General features: G+C 36.2%; 1 protein-coding gene across 2 annotated transcripts in view; it reads left to right on the top strand.

The window, feature by feature from the left end:
* The first annotated feature begins 335 nt into the window (after positions 1-335).
* LOC149571473 (lysine-ketoglutarate reductase/saccharopine dehydrogenase bifunctional enzyme) overlaps positions 336-22,984 on the top strand; it is a 261,972-nt gene continuing 239,323 nt past the window's right edge. The window contains exons 1-5 of one of the 2 annotated variants that reach the window (XM_089812989.1): positions 336-746; positions 891-988; positions 15,810-16,069; positions 16,168-16,254; positions 16,369-16,498. In XM_089812989.1, the coding sequence (XP_089669115.1) occupies positions 15,821-16,069; positions 16,168-16,254; positions 16,369-16,498 (466 nt within the window). In that variant the 5' untranslated portion in view covers positions 336-746; positions 891-988; positions 15,810-15,820. The remainder of the gene's footprint in view (positions 747-890; positions 989-15,809; positions 16,070-16,167; positions 16,255-16,368; positions 16,499-22,984) is intronic. The other variant, XM_089812990.1, reaches the window with a different exon arrangement.

The following is a 22,984-nucleotide window of genomic DNA, read 5'->3' on the forward strand; positions in this document are numbered from 1 at the left end:
CATGTCTACAATTAATATAATTATTTATTAATGGAATAATTTATATTCAATAAGATAAATACAAATATAATTAAGTATAAGGCAAATATATGTCACTATGTTGCACAACACTTATATTCTAGTATACCAATTATTTTAAAAAAATGCATAACACTTATATTCTAGTATACCAATTATTAAAAAAAATTGTAGATTAATAGCTTTTTAACAAATAAATTAATAATAAGAAACTAAATACATACATGTGAAAGAAAACTCTTCAAATATTTTATACATCTAGATTATAAGATACGGGTCCACCTTTATTTAAGCATATTTAACTGAAGAATTTTTTTGGTCCGTTATTTGGGAAAACCTCAACGAACCAAAAAATCCCAAGTGTAGCTCAACGAACACCTCCTTTAATTGGTAAAAACCCCTGCATCCGTTTAAGAAGTCCCTGCTTTTGCTCCTCCTCGTTGTTTTTGCGATTAACTGATTGAACGGGAAAACTGTATGAAGTAAAAACCGCTTTGCCATACAAACATTTTCTTCCGTTGCAGGAAAGGTGCTTCAAACAAAATTTCACGGAAATTGATCTCAGATTGCTCTGTAGCATTTTTTTTTCCACTTTTTCCTCCAATCATTCAAGCTTCTGTACCTCGAGATTTTCAAAGATTCACATATAACTTTTGGATTTCTATGAATATTTCGAAATTATCGATCTGCCAAGAAATTCGGGAACATTTGATAATTAATAATTGAAGGTAAGCAAAGATGATACGCCAGGTCATCTAGGTGGCTTTCGTCTGTAGACAGAATTTTGTCATTGTACGTTTTCTGAGTGACAAATTATCACAGATTTTTTTAAGCAGGCAAACGCATAATTTTAATTTATAATTTGTTTGTAGAGCATTCATACAGGCATTGAACCAAGAACTTCTTCTGTATCTTCAGTCCCTGAATTATACTACGAAACGGCGAATATTGTGAGTTACAGTACGTACTGGTGAGAAGTTCGCGCACTTCTTCATTTCCTAATGTTTCTTAATTGCGAATATCTTTTTCCTCAAAGATAGGCGAAAAATTCATTCGCTAGTCTGTATGAGCCACTGCAATTATGCCTGGGTAGAAGCTAAAATTTCGGTAGGAATTGAGCATGCTAGCGTTGTTCATTAACATGCATAAGCTTTATGAATGTGTTGTGTTCTAGGAGCTAAAATTTGCTGCCATTCACAGAACATAATGGTTTTTATGCATTATCATACATCACCTGAAAGTTCGATGTATTTCTAAAGGACAATTCGTCCCAGTTGACAGAACATAAGCGCTTTGTGCAATAACACGCCCGAAATAAACAAATCATAACGGATTTGGGTATTATTTTGCCTCAGCTGTAAATCTGATGCATTTTCGAAGCTACAATTTGTGGCAGAGTCACCAGTTAGATTTTCTAAAGGTTTAAAGATCGCATTAGTTAGCAGGACATACTAGCTTTGTAAATAACATGCCGGAATTCTTTTGCGGCGTTCACTAAATATCCCAACTTCCCAGACGCAAGGTGCAGATTCTTTCTAAGGAATTCGAAACGCATTTCGCAGAACTTGGAGCGTATGTAGGACGCCCCGTATAAATGAACTGATGGTATATTTGGGCGCTAGCTAAAAATCAAATAAATTTTCTTGAAAAATTATAACATAGCGTAAACACTGTTTTTCAGCAATTTGTTTTTAAAGATTTACAGCGCACAGTTTTTAAAGCAGTTTCTTTTTAATCTATAGCACAGAGGATGGCGATCATGAAGAGCACATGTTAAATTTTTAAGAATTTTCAAAGGTGCATTTTATATAAGGGATAGCCTCATCCGTATATTTGAATCGGCCATAATGCCCTTGCACGATATTATGTCCTCTGTAAATGCCATAAATTCCAGGAGGGAAAAGTTGTTTCTATTAATATATATCCCGTAAATTTGATGTGATGCAGGAGAAAAATTATATAAGAAAACACTATGGTTATATTCATAAATTGCATGTAATTTTTATATGTTTTAGGAGTTAAATTGATTAAAACAGAAAGGTTATAAAAGTGCTCCTTTAAATTAATATATGTTCACATTGATTAACTATTTAAATATCACACTTTTAAATTATCGAACTGTGATAGTAAAAAACACTATGAAGTGACAAATAATCCTTTGACCATTGAATGGGACAACATCTAATTAATAGCCCGATTGATAATGTAATGGATTTGTAATTAATAGTAATCAGCTGCAAATTTTCTGGTAGTTCCAACTTTGGGAAATTTGACATAACCGTTTGGCAGCATACCTTAACATGCAACAGTTTTTTGTCTTTGGGGCTGAAATTTGTGAAAATAAATAAAACAGAATGGCTTCAGATGTTAACTTGCATCAGTAGTAAATCTTGTAGAAATGAACTGAAAACAATAGCTTTATTCATTAGCGTGCATTAGACATAAAAAAAATGAGGAACTCAATTTTGCACTGATTAGACACAACATTTTTTATGCATTAACATCTGTAAATGTGGTTTGGTTTTGGGGCTAAAATATGTATCTGCTAACCGAGCACAGTGGCTCTATATATTAACATGAAGAACCTGTAATATTTGTGGGCCTTTAAATCTAAAATTGCAGCACTTAAATCTGTAAATGTGGTTTGTTTTTGGAGCTAAAGTACGAGTCTGCTAAGCACAGTGACTCTATATATTAATATGCAGAACCTGTAATATTTGTGGGCCTTAAAATCTAGCATTGCAGCATTTAAAACAAGAAAAACAGCTTATTATATTATCACCAACAAGATGCCAATTCCTTGTTAATTAAGGACTCCAATGTGCTATATTATTCAGAACCAAATGAATTTCAATGTTAACAAAAGATGACATTGGCAATATAGATGCGTTCTAAAATTTTCAATATTGACCTACCATAATGAGCTCACCACCCTCATTGATTCTGTAGGGAATTAATCCTCAGAAATCTGCAACAGGAGACACAAATTACAAATAATCAAAATGTCATTTCCCATTTGGGAAGGAAACTGTAGGCTACTGAAATCTGAAAACTCTTAAATAGTCCAATTTTCCATGGAGGAAATGGGATAGGGACTATTGCATCCTGAAGAGTACATGGTTTGTTCAGGCCCATCTAGGCCCATAAGCTATGCTTTCTTTCTCCATAATCTTGAATGGGATCACATAAGGTAACCCGTTTGTAACGCCTCTCCCTTGAGATTTGAATTTTAGTTCCATGGACTAATAATTCTTTGAAAATTCTTGAAGGGAATGTAACTATTGTATGCCTAGGACCACATGTGCTTCTTCTATCATAAAACATAGAGATAATTATACCTTATAATTACCAAGAATATTTCAGTTGTTAATTACCGTGGTGCATGGAATGGTGAATACATCAATTACCATGGCATTCAATTTGATGAACAGTTGAGTCTTCAATTCTTTCTTGACTACTAGACCTTCATCAATTAAGTTGTGGATAGCCTTGCTATCATAAGCACCACAGAACATTACTTGGTAAACAACTTGTGAACTTGAATCTGTGGTATCGAGGATGCTCTTGAAAGAGTTACAAGTGTGCTGATGCTAATGTCAGCATCTTCATTCATCAAATTCTCAGGATCACACTTGATGTTCTCCTCTATACTTTTTCTAGCTCTAGTTCTTTAATATTGGTTTTCTTATCAGGTAACTCGTCCATGTAATGGAATTTTTCCAAGTCATCCATGAGTGGGTTGTCATGGCTCCCTGCAAGAGAAGCACAAAATTTTCCATCTTATATCATTTATGGTGTGATCATCTGTATTCTTCATTGCAAAGGCTGTGGTATTGAGTTGAATTTTCCTTTGGCAAATTGTCCCTTTGTGGTTCAATGATGGGTGGTCTTGGTTGAGAAGAAAATCTATTCCTTATTGTAGATGGCTCAAGTGTCAAAGTCCTCTTAGTAGCTTTTCATAGCGATCATGATGCATGACTTTAACCTGACGCTTGAGCGGTTCTTATAGACCTTCAAGGAAGAGAAAAGCCATCCTCTTTTCTAGCATGTTGGTCACCATTATTACAACTTACTGAAATTCTTCTATGTATAAAAATATAGAGGTTAGCTGTTTGATTGTGATAAGAACTTTGAATTACTATTTCTCATCTTTCTGCTCAAATTTATCCTACAACTTTTGGCTGTAATCTCAATTTATTTCCACAACATCATGCTTTTGTGTGACCAAACCATGGTGCCATCAATAATGAACAATCTTTTCTAATTGCAGTGTGGCAAATTGGATGGCATCTTCTTCCATCATATGGTCGAGTGGAAGGATGTTTGGAACTTTTATAACAAAGCCCAAACAAATATCTTGTCAAAGGATGCTTGGTTGCAAATATACAAATATTGTCAAATGTTTTAGATACATATAACTTGTTGTTTATGCTATCCATGGCATGAGAAACAAAAATCATGATACAAATTTATGAACCATGATAGAGAGTCACTTAGCCTAACATTGCTATGTCAAGTCATGAACTTGTATCTTGGACAAGTTTGCAAATGCTGCTACAGATAGGAGCATTTCTTAGGCTAGTTATTGACTCAGTTTACCAAAAATATAATGCAAGTGGATTACTTGGGATGTGACAATACAAAGCAGGGTTGAGGGGTGGAGAGCCCACCTCATGCTCAAATTAAAGCCTTTAGAGATGGGCAAAATAACATAGCTGATGCACTTCAATAGCTGGCAATTAATATGCAGCAGTTAGCTCCTGTTAATAGGAGACCCCCGAGCCATCACGATGGAGGACATAGTGTAGCTGGGTCACCTCAAGCGGTTAGAGCTCCCACACATAACACTGACAGGCCTTTAAACAAAATTTGACCTTTGTCCAATACCTAAATTAAAAAAGGGAGGCTGATAGACAGCAGCATGATAGGAGACCAAGAGCACCAAACAGGGACCTAAAACATGCTATGAACAAGTTAACTCTTCCCACTTTTGATGGCAGCAGTAAGACATCTGCTAGAGCTTGGATTCACAAGCTTGATACCTATTTGACACTGAAACCCATGGCAGAGGCGGAAGCCATCAGATTTGCCACAATGCATCTTGAGGGAATGGCGTATGATTGGTGGCATCACGGTTTAGTCACCCAAGATCATGGACTCATAACTTCATACAAGATTTTCAGCTCCAAGTTGATTACTCATTTTGATAGGAAAGATATTGAAGTTTATTATAGGGATTTGACTCAGTTACGACAGAGTGGGTCCTTGGATAACTTCATTGATGAGTTTTAGCGTATATCAGTGATGGTACTGGATATGACAGAGTAGAGAAAGATGATGTTGTTCACAGAGGGGTTACAAGACAGATTTAGGGGTTTGGTTAAGGTCCTTAAACCAAACACCTTGGATGATGCGATTAAGATCGCCCATGATTTGGATTCACCTTCTTCACTATTACAGCCTCTGAGGAAACCCTATAGAGGGTCTACATTGTCCCAAGAGAACAAAAACCAGCAAAAACCAAACCCTCCCAGATTGGATTTTGAGACACGTAATGAACTCAGGAGGAAGAAATTGTGCTTCACTTGTAGGGAACCTTGGACCCCTGATCACAGATGCCTTGGTAAAGGCAAGATTCACTATGTTGAGGTTCTTCCCGAGGATGAAGGAGAGCAACAGGAAGGTAATGATGTTGAGGATAGCGAGGAGGCAAAAGTTGAAGAGAAGCCCCTTAAAGATAAAAAGAAGAAGGCCACTACGGAACAACCCTCTGTTATAGCCACTCTTTCTAGTGATCCAGCATATCATCCTTTCAGAGTGAAGGGTGTTGTTAGGGGACAACGTATTGTTTGTCTTTTGGATATAGGAGCATCCCATAATTTCATCAGCACACGGATGGTATCTAAGAAAGGATAGCAGACAGTCGGCATACCAGAATTCGAAGCGAAGGTAGTATGTGGTGAGGTTTTGGGTTGCATAGAGAAAGTATCTAGTCTTTAGATATAGTTTGATAATTATCTTTTAGAGACTAATTTTTATGTTGTTGACTTGGATGGGTTGGATGCCATTTTGGGTAGACAGTGGTTAAGGACTCTCCACAGGTGCACATTTGATCACGAAACCATGTAGTTGGAGTTCTCATAGGGTGATCAGTTGGTAGTCCTAAAAGCTATACTAGATAGTGGACCCAGGTTGATAACAACTCACAGGATGGAAGCCATTTTAAGGCACGATGATATCGAATGGGCAACACAGTGCTTCATTTCTTCTAAGGAGACACAGGATACAAGACAACAATACCATTGTGACATCCAGACAGTGCTCGACAAGCATAGGAGGGTATTTGAGGATTTACCCCCAGGTATTCCACCGAATAGAGGGTTTGAGCATATCATTGAGCTAGAGGAGGGTGCTAAACCCATCATTACCACTCCTTATTGTCACCCCAAGCATTATAAGGAAGAAATAGAGAAAACAATTAAGAAACTTCTAGATATGGGACATATTAGGCCCAATTCTATCCCTTTTGCCTCTTTAGTGGTGTTGTTTAAGAAGGATGACACTCTTCGGATATGTACTAATTACTGCACCCTTAATAAGAGAATCATCAAAAACAAGTATTCGATTCTCTGCATTGATGAGTTACTGGATGAGCTTCATGGAGCTTTTTATTTCTTGAAGATAGATCTTTGATCAGGATACCATCATATACGAGTTCGAGAGGAGGATGTGCATAAGACAATTTTTAGATGCCACTACGGACACTATGAGTTTTTGGTGATGCCATTTGGACTCACTAACGCACCAGCCACTTTTCAGCCATGCATGAACCACATTTTCAAAAAGCAACTAAGAAAGAGTGTGTTGGTTTTTTTTGATGATATATTGATCTTTAGCAGGACTTGGGAGGAACATTTACAGCACCTAGATGAGATCCTTAGCCTCATAGAAGAACACTCTTTATTCGCGAAGGAGTCTAAGTGTGAATTTGGATTAACTGCGATTCTCTATTTGGGTCACGTGATTGGTGTAGAGGGAGTTAAGGTACATCAGGAAAAGATACAAGTAATCCTTGATTAACTACCTCCCAGGGATGTATCTGAGTTGTGGGGCTTCCTTGGCCTTTCTTCTTATTACAGGGGATTCGTCAAAGGTTTTTCCCAGGTAGCCGCCACCGTTACTGATTTGATACGGAAAGGGGCATTTAGGTGGATAGAGGATTTAGAGGCAATCTTTGATAGATTGAAACAGGTGATGAGCACATGTCTAGTTCTGACACTTCCTAATTTTTCTAGACCCTTTGCTCTGGAGTGTGATGCTTTAGGGAGTGGAATCAGGGCAGTTTTGATGCAGGACCGTCATCCCATAGCTTTTGAGAGTAGGAAACTTCGGGGCAGCGAGTTATTATATTTTACATATGATAAAGAGATGCTGGCCATAATGCATGTATTGGCCAAGTTTAGACAATACTTGGTGGGAAGTAAATTTATAGCGAAGATTGATCATAATAGTTTATGTTCTGGAACAGGAGTTGAACGAAAGACAACAGAAATGGGTCAGCAAGATCCAAGCATACGATTTTGATATTGAATATGTCAAAACGAAAAACAATTTAGTTGCTAACACACTTTCCCAAAGACCCCCAGTGATAGAGTGTTGTACCATTTCCAAGATTTCAGCAGATTGGAGATCCTAGCTGTTAGTGGAGTTTTCTAAAAATACTCACGCATGTCTGATTATGGATGGTATACTTCAGGATGATCGGTACAAGATAATGAATGATATTATGCATTATAAGAATAGAATCTACCTAGTACCTGATTCTAAACTTAAAGGGGATATTATGCACACTATACATGATGCACCTTTAGCAGGACACTCAGGTTTTTTCAAAACCTACAGGCAGATTAGAGAGAGATTCTCATGGAAGGGGCTAAAGGATGATATATTCCAGCATGTTAGAGAGTACCAGACTTGTTAGCAAAACAAGTCAGAATAGGGTTTTCTAGCAGGTTTACTTCAACCTCTCCCTATTTCAGCTTATAGGTGGGAGAGTATCTCCATGGATTTTATCACAAGGATGTCGAGGGTCCAGGGCAGAGATTGCATTTTTGTGGTGGTAGACAGATTGACTAAGTTTGCGTACTTCTTTGCTATTGTTGTGGACTGGTCAGCCTCTCAGGTGGCCGAGTTGTTCTTTCAATAGGTTTTTCATCTCCATGGATTACCCAGGACTATTGTGAGTGATAAGGACAACAGGTTTCTCAGCACCTTTTGGTAGGAGATTTTCAGATTGATTGGTACAGAGTTAACTCCCAGTACTAGCTATCACCCATAGATGGATGGTCAAACTGAAATAGTGAATAAATGGGTGGAAGGGTATTTGAGAAATTACATTGTAGGTTAGCAAAGAGCTTGGATTAAGTGGTTGTATTTGGGGGAGTATTGCTATAACTCCACATATCATATGTCTATACGGATGGCTCCTTTTCAAGCTCTTTATGGCTACGGACCTCTCTCTTTCATTGATTTGGCTTTTCAGGACAGCAAGGCACCCTTAGACAAAGATTGGATTTTGGATCAACAAGATATCCTCAGAGCCCTTAGGGATAATATTCAAAAGGCATAGAACCAGCAAAAGTTATATGCTGATCGACATCGTATTGAGCTTCGAGTTGGGTGACATGGTTTATCCTTGTCTACAGCCATATAGACAGAGCTCCTTGAAGAGTGAGGTTGCTTAGGAGTTGGATTTGCCAGGTGACAGCTGAATCCACAACGTATTTCATGTCTCATGCCTCAAGAAGGCCATTGGCCAGTAGATTGTCCCTTCGAAGGGTTTTACTCTACTTGATGAGGAGGGTAAGCTTGTTTTGAAGCTGACAGAGGTGATTGAGACCAGGGAAAGGAAGCTGTGAAATAGGTCTGTTAGAGAATATCTAGTTGGTTGGAAAGACTTACCGTATGAGAACACCACTTTGGAAGGTGAGTCTATTTGCAGCACCCAACATTGAGATTGCTTGAGGGCAAGCAATCCTGGAAAGGGAGGATTGTCATGTCCCCTTCTCTGCACTAGTTCTACGATGCCGGGTTAATCTATCTCCACATTCAGATAGATTAATGGCATCAATAGTCAAGATGCTTACTAGTCACATGGAAGATTTATCTTAAGTTCATCTTTTAATAAATTAAAAGTTCTTTGATAAAGTTACTTTATGTTTTAAAAGTCATTTACTTTATAAAGTGACTTAAGTGACTATAGGAAGGAATTGTTGTTTTATCCCACATCACTTAATCCCAACACTTTTCCCTCACTCCGAGGTTATAAATAAGAGACTCCACCTTGGGATTTGTAGACAAGAATTTATGAACTCAATACATTGACATGTCCTGATTGCTTTAATGTGACTAGCCAGAAACTCTGAGGATGAAAACCCTTGAGTTTAGTTTTCCAAGGAAGTTGGATGTCACCCCAACCCCTAACATTGGATTGCCATACAGTTTAGGTAGGATTTTGGTTAAGAGCAAGAACTCGTATCTAGCTAGGAAAAAGGTCTTACTATAAGAACAAAGCAGGTGATCTCAAGCAATAAGCGTATGGTTAATGGTTACTGTTAACAGTTGGATGAAGGAAAAAGGTACTAAGTCTTTACCTTCTACTGTGTAATACCCTGTCTTACCAATACCAAGCATGGGTGCCGGAATAGTTGAGGTCGAGACCTACAGAGAATTGTAGAGTGGAAGGTTTGCTGAGTAATAGTTCGTAGCTGAGCGGAATACACGGGCTGTGACTGGAGTTAAATGCAGGCGGATACGTCCAAGGTCCCCATGGCATATGAAGTTGACCACGGTAATGAGCATTTACCCCTTCATGGGTTGAGTTGTCCCTCCATCAGTCAAGGCGGCATTCGAGGGTAGAGCAGACAACAGTTAGTGGGAATAACGATAGTGGTGATGGGATTGAAGGTTATTACAGTCATAAACCTTCTCACCGTTACATCAACATCACGGGTCTGTCATCTTTATTTGCCTTCCTGCATTTTATTAAATCTGCCAATACTGTAATATTGTTATTTTAGCTTCTGAATACAGTTGGAGGATTAGTGTCTTACTGTCATCAATTTTTATATGAATATTAAATGCTAAGTTTAGTCTGATCCTACTTGGTGCATTCTCAAAATATTATTATTGGTTAATCTTATCAAATTCATAGCATTTGAGTCAATAAGCAGTAGTGTAGCTTTTACAGAATATATATCAACTGAAGAAATTAAGATTGCATGATAACTGTTTGACAAAATACCCGAGTTCCAGAACAGAATTCAGTGGTCAGATTTAGTAAGTTTATTACATTGTAGCTATGAAGGGGTCTAAATGTCTCATTACAGTTACAGAGATGTTAAAACTATCAAGTGCAAGGGAAAGTTGTTACCACAACTTGTAGATAATTCCAATCTCTGTTGATGTCCCTTAATTTTCCTGTCAAGGGAAAATTACTGTAGAAGATCTAGGGGTGAGACCCAAAAATTTTGGTTTTCAAGTCATCCTACACCTTTTGAGGATCTTGTCCCAGGGTCTTCCCCAAGAGGAATGGGAATGGAAATCTTGCATTTTTGGCCCCTTCGTATCATAAGTTGTCCAAGTTCAATAGTGGCGAGGCTTATGGATTTTTCAGGAGCGCCGACTTGTCATGAACTATTGACTACTGACAAGCCAACTTAGTGACTGCACTAGAAGACAAAAACAAATGACAATCATCCCAAGTGACAAAATGGACTTTTGCAACCAATTGTCAGTGGTTTGAGGCACGATCTCTACATATTGTCGGCATGTAGCTTGTTGAATTCCTTGTTCTATAAAAGCGTTTCCAAGACCAACTATGGTGTGCTAAAATTCTGGCAGAAATGGCATGTACATAGAAGGTCCTAGGTTAGTGGTAACAAAGATTTTTACATGGCTGTAATTGTTCTTTTGTAAGAAAGGGTGTTTCATTTTGTGCTGTACTGTTATAGTCATTATGGAGTTGTCTCCATGGAATGTGTTTGGATCATATAAGTGTAATAAACCCAGGGTTTTCAACTTTATCTTTGCAGAAATTGTTTGTAGTTAGCGTTGTTTGTCTCATGGCTCTCTTTTAGTTTTAAAGATAGAGTTAAATGCTTTGCACAAACAATACTGATTTGAAAATATAAGATGGACGTATAAGTAGAATTTCACACTGGTATAAAGATTGTGTTAATTCCAGGGATTCATCACACAATGATTATACATGTTTGCATCTCATTTTCTTCTGAGATTTCTCTTATGGCTTAGTACTTGACTCTATAACCTGTTCTAGGCACTGGTTTATATACAACTTCTTACTTTTTTAGTAGCAACTAAAACATCCTAGGTTGTTTTACTTTATGTTGTTCAAATTCCAGAGATGGGCTGAACTTGTGTAATTGATTTACACTGATGTTGTCTCAGAATAAAAATTTACTAAGGTGCAATTTCATATGTCATCTATTTCATTTGTTAGTATTGCATTATAGGGACACCCACCTAGGTTTTGCAAAACCCAAAGTGAAGGAGATATTCCTCATTTCTCAGAAATTCTTGAACCACTCTATTGACCTGAGATTATTGAACATAGGAGAAGGCTACCCCTTAGATGCATCTTAGAAATCAGTTGGAGGAACCAACACATGCTTTTAGGTTTGCAAAGTTTTCTTCCTTTTTAAAACTTGTTGGGTACTTAGTTCAAGTCTTTAGGACTTGTTTCGGTTTGCCTATGTTGTGACTCATCGAGTTTGGGTGAGTTTAAGATAGCCTTGTATCTATGGTTGATTTTTCTTTAAATTGCTCTCTTGTAAGAGTGCACTACTATATGTACTCTGTGGATGCATCTCTCTCTCTACGCACACACCTCACCACACTTAGATCACTTTTAATAAGCAATAGATGGAAAGAAAGAGGTACTACATGGTATACACACACAATGCACCTTGAAATCACTTTGTATATGAAAGAGAATAGAATAGATGGTATTCTTGCCATATGATTTGTTGTATAGAGGCAACAATTTTCTCAACATTAAGAGATGGAGAAGGCTTAATAAAGATTAAGTTGTAGCAGTGAATCATGCTTGTCAGCAATTCGTTCTCATGTTCCTTTCATCCGAAACTTCTTTGTTGTTCTGAAAGATTTTAATACTTATCTTAAAGATCACCTTTTTTTTCGCAACAACCACAAGGAACAAAATTTATTTTAGGATTCTTTCATTTTTTTTCATTTTGCATATTTTGAGATGGATCTGATGGAACGTTTTTTAGACTTAAGGTTCCCTTTTCTTCTATGGCTTCTTTCTGGTAGTGTTAACTTGAGCATTTAATTGCAGGGTTCCTATGACCTGATGACTTTTATTCTTCGTCTAATTAATTGCAGGTCTCCTATGACCTGATGAGTTTTGTTCTCTGACTAATTAATTGAAAATTTGTTTAACGAGGATCAGCATATTCTGCTTCAAGAATAAATTTTGTGCAGTTACCACAAATACCTCAGCATGGAAAGATTCTAAAGAATGATGTGTATTGTAATGTCTCTTCAATTTTCTGCTTCATGTTCTTGAAAACAATACATCTTGCTGTTTTTAATCTCTCTTCAATTTATGCGTCATGTTCTTCGAAACAATACAGCTTAATTTACTTGTTCAGATCTTTGCTAGTTGACTCTTTAAGTGACATATGCTCACCTAGTTGACATTTGCAGAAAGTCCTTAAAGGAATGTGTATGTCTTACTTGGATACTATTATTTTCTGATGTCTCATTAGAGTTCAACAACCTGATCAAACCTTATGCTTCTGGAGAGCTGTTCAACCATATATTCTTCCTTTGTGCTTTCTACTGCTTTTGTTCACCACCTTTGTCAATATGACATAAGCCTTTGATACACCACAAATCTTTGATCATTTTTTATTCTTAAGTATCTGATTATATTTCATAATTATAATAAAGAAATAAAAAACCATGATGGCAAAAAGACTGAGGAAAAGGTTAAAAAATACATCACTAGATCTTCAGCCAACACTGAATGGAAGCAAATGGACCTTGATCTTTCTTAGAAGATAAGAGTCCTAACAAAGCCTCTGATCTTATGAGCAACTACATCACTAGTAAGTATGGAGTGTAGATCCAATCTCAACAACTCTAATACAGTGAATACGAATAATAAGCTTGCAATATGACCCTATTCATCCACCATGCAAAATGTTGAATCTCACAATACTACATTTCTCGAAAGTTCTTTTCATAGGAATTAGGTGTTATGAGAAATATTACCTCCTTTCTCCCCCAACATTTCCCCCCACATGCACATGATTCAGGAGAATTCCAATTGATAGGAATTCTATAAGATAATTATCAAATCACATAAACTCTTTTTCAACACAAATAATAATGCAAGGGTTATACAAAATTCAAATAGCCGCCCCCCAAAAATATCCAACTTGGACATAAAGCTGTTGGCAAGTGATCAGAACTAAGAGCATAAATGTTGTCATTGATGGAAAGCAAGATAGGTTGTATGATCACCTGACATTCAGTTTTTGTTCAAGTTTTGATTATGAAATTTGCCGAAGTACATAACAGGAAACAGTGAGAAGGGACATTGTTTTCATCAGTGAGCTTAGCAGAGTAAATATTGTTGGCCACAATTTTGGATATAGATAATATAAGATCTGAATATGATATAAGTATGTTTGCCTATGTCAATATAGTGGTTGGCACATGTTTTTGATGAAGAGTATATTCACTGGCTATTATCGCAGAATATAGAGCAAGGGTAGTAATCAGGCAAATTGGACTAAGGAATTGAATTGCCTTGTCAATTCAATCACTTGGAAATGTAGGGATGACATCCTAAATGTTAACCCTTAATTAGCAATTTTTTATATTCAGTTTTGGTTATCGTGCCACATGTTTTGTGAATTCAGCCGACTGAATGAGTTATTTTGAAGGATATAAAGTAAGGACAGTTTTTGTATGTGAGGTATGCAAATGATACGCGAACTTTGTGTATGATGATATGATGCTGTATTGATGATCAAATGCGAGATTTGATGTATGGTCGAAATCAGATGCGAGCTATTCAAAGGAGTAATCAGATATTGTGATATTGGTACAGTCATTTTGTTAATGTATGCATTACCTATTGTATTGATTGTAAATCATTATTGAGCAGTGAGCTCCCATTGTAAAACAACTCCTAATAGGGTTGAGACCTCAAACAAGGTCTAGTCCTCAAACAAGGACTTCTATACTAAATTTATGTAAAAACTCCTAACAGGGTGAAACTCCTAATAGAGTATTTTTAAATTAGTACATAGTTGTGGGTACCATCCCCACTGGGGTTTTCCCTTGTCCAGGGTTTCCTAAAAAACAAATCAATTGCCATATGGGTTTCTTATTGCTATGTGCTCTACTTTTAAATATTGTTATTTGTGGATGCATATGATTAAGTTTTGAAATATATAGTTGGTGTAGAAGTGTCGCAATAGTGATTCACCCCCCCCAGTATTGCCTATTTCTAACAAAAACTTCTCTTTATATATTTACCTTATTTACCAAATCAACTTGGCCTGATTATATTCTCCCCAGTGATCGGCATAGGCTGTACTAAAATTAAATTCTTTCTAATAATAACGAAAGTAAGTGCACATCAAATTTGGAAAATTCAATCCTAAACCCACACACGAACAGTTGCCTTCTTGTTGCATAACTTCTATATAGTACTCTGAATAGCTTGCAGCAAAACAGGATGCAGGAGCACAGAAAAATATATTGGATTGAATTTAATAAGAGTTGTGGAGTCAACTAACAATTTCATATGAATTGGCTTGGAAACATACTGTTAAAATGTTAAAATTGGAAATGACTTCATATTTATAATGAATTATACAGCTTGCATGGGAGTCAGATGGACAGAATCTTAGGTCAAACAGTCTTGTCAAACATTTGAGCAACAGCAATGACAAAAAATTAATTTCATACTGCAAACTTCAACTTACTAAATATTGTATTGAAATTCAATTTAAATTGTTGTGAGACAATTCTCATGGGTGCGGTGTAATGATTAAAACAGGGAACTCTTTACTGTGGACATGCAATTTCAAATCTCCCCATGCGCTAAAATAACCAGTACACCAGAGGGCATAAATCTCTCAGCCATAAGGCACCTGCTATAGTGCAGTGACTGAAACCCTTAGCAAAATGGGAACAAATTTTTTTTTCAAAGAACAAGAGGAAATAATTTTATCTGTAACTTGTACTGTTTCATGCAAATTTCGGAATCCATAAAAATTTATACAGTAGGCACTAGTCAGTTTTATTGTGGAAGTACTAACTTCAATTTTCAGACCTCTAGATATAACTGCAAGCCACTATCTTATCAAGTGGCTTCTGACAATGTTCTAGTACTATTAACTTAGCTTCTTTGGTCTTTTTTGGTCACTCATGGGTATTAATATAATTTCTTTGTCTTTCTCCATTATAGGTTATCACTATTTATTGCTCTTCTGTTTCAATTAATGGATGATTTATTATTATGAGAAAAGGAGTCATTAAATTATAGATAGATCATGGCACACATCTCTTTAGATATCTTCTGCACAATTTTTGGTTGGTTCATTTCCCTTTTGAACACAAATTAAGAATAATCCTCCAATGCATATAAAATTTTGAAAATATCTCTGGTCTTTCTTCAGGACATTTTGTAATTTAATTCAGATGTTTGTCTTATTCTTATTTTACAGCCACTTGAACAATGTTGGGAAATAGAGTTGTTGGAGTGCTTCATGAATCAGGAAACAAATGGGAAAGAAGAGCTCCTTTGACTCCCTTACACTGTGCACGTCTACTACATGGTACAGAAAAAAGTAATAGAGTTGATCGTATAGTTGTCCAACCATGCACTAAGCGTATTCATTCTGATGCTCAATATGAAGAAGTTGGCTGTGAAATTTCAGAGGACTTGTCTGAATGTGGACTCATTTTGGGGATAAAGCAACCTAAGGTTATGGAAAATGATTAATTTTGTTGCAGTTGTTTACATAGAAACTCTTATTTTCTAATTAATGTGTATTTTCTAATTCGTTTCATTTCTTGTTACAGCTGGAAAACATCTTACCAGACAGGGCTTATGCATTCTTCTCCCATACACACAAGGCTCAACCAGAAAACATGGCACTTCTTGATAAGGTACTGATAGTAGAAGATTATGGTAAAGGAAAAATTGATAAAGAGTGCTAATCCAAAATTGACATGTTTGGTATAAGCAGCATTGATCTAAAGATTATGTCCTTTATTCTCCAGGTTCTCAGTGAACGGGTATCTCTATATGATTATGAACTTATTGTTGGTGAAAATGGAAAGAGGTTGTTAGCCTTTGGAAAGTATGCTGGGAGAGCAGGAATGATAGACTTCTTACATGGCTTAGGCGAAAGTAAGGGCATTGTATATGATAGTTTTTCTTAAATATCTATAATTGGTCCTTTGCCTTGACATTCCTGTTATATAGGTGCTCCTTTGTTAGTTGCAGTGCCTATTCTTCAATAGTAGGAAGCACTCAAATTTACAATTATTAATCTTCTGATTCTTAAAGTAATTGCTGCATCTTTATTTACAATTGGAGGCATCTAATTACTTTATTACTATTGTCTTAAGAAAAATATCATGAAGAGGCATTGAAATTGAAGGAGAGAATGAAAAGCAAGGACTTATTACTTAACGGGAGCAGTAAATTAATCATTGAATGACATTATTTAGGACTGCCCAAGGAATCTCGTGCATAAGTTTAATGTGAATAAAGTTGCTTGCAGAAGCAAGAGAGATTGTCTCTAGTTTAGTAACAAATGGTATCCTTGTCATCTCAACTTGACTTCAACAACCATTTCAAATTTACATTAGAAAAATTGAAAGATAGAAACATTTTTTAATCTACAGAATAGAAAACAAGTAGAAATATAATAACCAATTTTGGAGCAAAACAAACTTAGTTGAGTATTGGTGTTAATGTTTTAGCCCAAATATTAGATAAACAACATCGAAGAAGAGTAAACACAATACACAAAAGATTCAAATTATTTATCTGGGGAAAACCCTTCCACTTGAAGGGTAAAACCCAGCCACACCAGCAAAACATCTTTTATTGATCATAAAATATTCAAGTACATAGGTTTCCACTTGATTGATTTATGATATACCAATCAATAACATAAATAGATTGAATAAGACTCTTCATCTTTCAGACAAAGGTCTCTTTGAGTCCCAAAAATATGAGCCTTCATATTTCCACACATTAACACTTCACATTTCCATACACATGTCACTTTGCATGATGTATGCCACATGTCTTTTTATATAATATTAAATTAAAAATTCTCACAAATGTCTCTTTTAGCTGAAGGTGACCATAATGGTCATCATAGTTTGCAAACTCTGCGAGTAATCTCAGAGTTGCCCAGTACTCTCATTTTTTTTTGTTGGGCGAGTACTCTCAAGTTTAACTCTCGCGTATTTATAGATGTAAAAAAACGTAGGTAAAAATGTCAATGCAAGGAAAACTCTAGATAAGATGCATTTTTCACATGATGTTACTGCTATAAAACTACGTGTTTTCTCTATTGAGATGTCAATTTATAATCTAATACAAATTTGTAAAGGAATTCTACATAGAATATGTGTTTCTTTAAGAGATTTTAAATTTTAGTACTTAGCGAGTTGCCGAGTATATGTAGAGTTTTTGCCGAGTTGAAAATTTTGGGCTTCCCGAGTACTCCCCAAGTTCGAGTTTGCAAACTATGACGGTCATAACAACCATATTTCCATTTTATAAGAGAAGAGATAACTCTATTGTAGCTACAAACTTCAACACTCCCTCTTAGCAAGAGAGAGATCTTTAATGAGGTAGGCACACATAGTTGCAACCAAAGATGTCAATGATATATTCTCATTACATAAGATATATTATCTTAGAATAACATATTCACCCTAGTTACTTCATAAGAACATAAGATTAGAGTCATGGAGTCAAACACATGACTTTCATCACGCCTACTTGCAAAGGATGATCCATTATACCCACTCATAGGGGGTAGAACAAGGGCTTTTATGTCAAAACTTCTCGCAAAGAAGGATACATTATCACCATGCCTAAACGCAGGGGGTGGTCCACCGTACCTACTCTCAAAGGGTGAAACAAGGAATTTCAACCTAGATTTCTCCCAGAGAAGAATGCATTTCCACCATGCCTACTTGCAGAAGGTGGTCCACCGTACCTTCTTGTAGAGGGTGGAACAAGGGATTTTACCTCAAACTTTTAGAGAAGAATGCATCACTCTCGACAGGGACAACTAAGAATTTCTGTAAACAAAGAATCCCTCTTAGCAGGGACAACTTTAATAACTTGACATTTTCTATTAACAAGGACGTTCTCTCAACAGGCACAACTTTTAATAACATAGATTCCCTCTCAACAAGTAACAACTTTAATCACCACAATAAGATGACTGACTATTGCAAAAACTTGTAAAGGGTTGGACATCTCCCTTTCTCATGTAATCTCCCTCGATATCAAAAACTCATAATTATGAATACTAAATGCAATCACTTTCACAAAGACTTATCTCTTTGTAATCTAATCTCAACATTCACACAGGTATACATGCAGAAGAGATTTTGTCTTACGCCTCTGAAGGAACACCATAGGCCTCTAATGCTGTGGTTAATCTTTGATTGTATAATCCTTATTGCTTTGTTGCATTCTGCAACTAGGAGAGATCAAATCAATCTATCATAAAAAAACACATTAATGCCAAAAATCATTTTCCATGATATGACAACTTATTATTCAGGGATAAAGAAAAGTTTATCTTTTCTAGATTTTGATCTTTATGACATAGCAGGGTACTATGCCATTGCTAGTATTCCAACTTTGCATGCTCCTTTATAAATCCAATTTTGCGTGAAATCACAGAATTTGCAGGTATCGTCCCTTCAAAAAGTGATGTCTTTATTATTTAATAAAGAAATATCTTTAAAGTCTTTCACAATAATTGAATCAGCTTCAATGACTTATGATAAAACAAACTTCGAGTGAAGTATCCAAGATAAAATCTCTACAGAGATTAAATTAAATATTTTGACAGAGAGTTAAACAATAAAGACTAACAGTTTGATCTACTCCAGCAAAAATTCTACATTTTGAAATGACAACATGCAAGCAACACAAACTCCTTAAGATAAATATGACTTCTCTCAGAAGACTAAAGATCCCAATAATATTCAAAGGAACACCTGATGCAAGACACAAACTCTTTCAGAGATATTAATATGCACGGGAGTACATCCAACTCCAAAATCGAGCACACTAGCATATGCAGAGATAACACCAAAGATATCCACCAATGAACCATATGATCTCATGCAGATAAGAAAACAATACTTCTAAAAGGACAAACAAAACTTCAGGGATTTGTTCATTGAAAGAAAACTATTTCTAAAGGCACAAACCAACTCCAGGCATCCACACGCTGAAAGGAAAAACGTGCATGACATATATAATACTGTCTCCAAGGAATATATGATATTCATAAAAAAAAATGAACTTCCACCTAGGAAGTGTCATCGGTAAACATTGTGTAGCCGACGGGGTGATTGTTGTCGGTGTTTCTGTATTCTGAATGATGTTGTCGGTAAACATTGTGTAGCCGACGGGGTGATTGTCATCGGTGTTTCTGTATTCTAAATGATGTCGTCGGTAAACATTGTGTAGCCGACGGGGTGATTGTCGTCGGTGTTTCTGTATTCTGAATGATGTCGTCAGTAAACATTGTGTAGCCGACGGGGTGATTTTTGTCGGTGTTTTTGTATTCTGTAGCCGACATCATTGGTAAATAGTTTGTAGCGGATATAATGTTGTGGCCAACAGACTCCTTTGGGAAGGTTCGACGGGTAGTATTTATACTCCGTTTGGGATCATTGTCAAGCATCTTCTATCATTCATCTTAGGAAGCATAATGTAATGTTCTGGCATATGCGAATAATCTAATGAGTTCTGCTGTTCGTGTTCCATTGTTTGTATGCGTTCATTTATTTTACCTGTACGGTAAACAAGAAGAACGAGAAACATAACTAATGCTTGTGAACGCAAGAGGAGGAGATGGCAGTTACGTAGGAGCCGTTGCCTCAACATAACCGATAGCATAAAATAAACGTGTGATCCAAGAGAGGTAGCTAATGGAAAAACTCAACCACGCAGAGTGCCAAGTAGGTGGACGGTGATAGAAAGGAGATAAAATATAATGACGTATATGAAAATTATCATAGCATCGTAGAGAAATGTGCCGATATCATTGAGCATGCGATGAAGAAAAGGAACGTTGCAGAAAAGACAATCGATAACAAAAATAGGAACAATTGAGAAAAGGATTTTAACAAAAAATTCTACAAGATCTTGCTCAACTTGGACTTATGCTAATGCTCTTGCTTGATGAAGAGATCCTCCTCTATAATGAATCCTTAAGAGGTTTAAGAGACACTATTTTAACTATATTATTGCTCCACAGACACAATGAAATTTAGACTGATGTCTCCACCATTGATGGTTTCCCAGACGGATTACAAAAGAAGATGATCATGCGACACTACATTTAGTAACATAAGATTTTAGCAATTAAAAGATGAAGACCAAATAACCTTCAATGCTGTTATCTAACCTGGCTCTGATATGATGTTAATGTTTTGGCCTATATATTAGATAAATAACAAAGAAGAGTAAAAATAATGCACAAAAGATTCAAAATATTTATCCTAGGAAGACCCTTCCACCTGAAGGGAAAAACACAGCCACACCAACAAAATATCTTTTATTGATCATAAGATATAAGTACATAGGTTTCCACTTAATTGATTTACAATATACCAATCAGTAACATAAAAAGATTGAATAAGACTCTTCATCTTTCACACGAAGGTCTCTTTGAGTCCCAAAAATAAGACCTTTCATATTTCCACACATTAGCAGTTCACATTTCCATATGCATGCCTCTTTGCATGATGTATGACACATGTCTTTTTATATAATATTAACTTCAATATTCTCACAAATGTCTCTTTCAGCTAAAAGTGACCATAATGGTCATAACAAGCATATTTCCATTTTATAAGAGCAGAGATAAAGATCTCTGTCACAACTACAAACTTCAACAATTGGAAGCGCTGGTAAAGCCTTTCTTTTTTTTTATAGTTAAATTTGGAACTTTGAGGATGAGGACTATTTAGAGAAAAATTCAATTGGTTCATCTCATCTTCGAAACTCAAGTCCCCTATCAGAAATCATATCCAAAGTTAATTTCCTAGAATCATTTTTAATGAGCAATAAGTTTTCTAGAATCACTTAGAAAGAGCTTAAAAGGTTGAGCAATCAAAGTAATTATTTCTTCTATATTATAGCTTTATCCTTGAGAATTAGGTACCACTAAAATACAAATATATAACATTGATAATTGATTGAACTCCATTTTAAGCGGTTCATACTTGATCTTCATATAATAGGGTATTGTTTGTGTACTTGGTGCATTTGTTCCATTATTCTTTTCTAGATAGGCAAACAACTTTAAGATGATATTAGTTTTCTTCATTAATTGAGACGCCAACGAATTCTAATGCTGTCTTGAGCTTTTGGATTCATGGAAAATCAATTATTCCACAAAGCCACTAAACTGCTTTGTAATGTCCTCAAATTTTAATGTAATAATTTAATTTAATTCATTAATTAACTGGTCCTAGAATTTAAATAATATAATAAAAAGACATTTAATTAGTTACTTTAATTAATAATTTGGGGCCTAAGTTAATATTTGTATTTGTGATTCTGATTGATTTAATATATCTCAGATCTATTTTTATTTTAGTTTCCATTGGTAAGTGTTGCTGTTGGCTATCTTTGTACACCCTTGGAAAGGTTTTCCTCGACGGGTATTTAAGCATGGCTTGTAGGTAGTCATAGATATGCGATTTGGATTACTTCTTTGTACTATGGATTCTTATTGGAGTTTGGTATTGTTTGTCATTTCGGAAGTGAAAGATCTTCCCTACTTGGCTTTCTGGTTTTGGTGGGATTCAACCTTCACCCTCTTTTGTTGTGTACTTCTCAACTTGGATCTGGCAAATTAGAGCATCATTTGTATGTGAAATATCATTACTATTTGGTACAAGTGTGTATCTATCTGGTCTCTGGCTTTTGCAAGTTATTTATGTTTAATATATATTGCATTTGCATTTCAAATGACATTTCTTTGCATTCTTCCTTGTCGTAATCACCTCAACTTCACTGTACATCCTCCTACGTGTACCATTATATGGACGTTCAGCCTCTGCAAGTATCTCGCTGTCATCTTCCCCTGTACTACCCTTTCAACCTCCATCTTGTCCATACCGTACAGCTATCAAACAATCCCATTGTACATTGTTATTCCCTCACCAAGCACACCCCATTTCTTCTGCACGGATATCTCCTCCATACGTATGACCACCCAAGGCCTATCGTATGGCCCCCCCAATCCATTCCGTGGGTATCCCTTTGCATTGAATACCGTATGACCTTCTTGGTTTGCACCGCATACTTCCCCTCCCCCATCACCGTACAAATTATCTCTTTGTACCGTACGACTTGTCCTTCCATACCATACGGGCTTCCTTATATCCATCATACAGTCAGAGCATAGATCCTGTACAGCTACTTCTACGCCCTATATACCGTATGACCTCTGCGAAGACACATTGCACGGGCCTCAAGCAATTTCATCTCCATCTAGTTCAGCCCCCCCATTCTTGGGAACATCACAACTGCACGAACATGGATTTCATTTTGCTGTGGGGATAATGCCTAACTTATTTTGAGCTCATATACATTGTTCCTCTTATTCCA

This window comes from Cupressus sempervirens, chromosome 2 (genome assembly GCF_028749045.1).
Source record: "Cupressus sempervirens isolate cs-2001-9-10 chromosome 2, ASM2874904v1, whole genome shotgun sequence".
Classification (NCBI taxonomy): domain Eukaryota; kingdom Viridiplantae; phylum Streptophyta; class Pinopsida; order Cupressales; family Cupressaceae; genus Cupressus; species Cupressus sempervirens.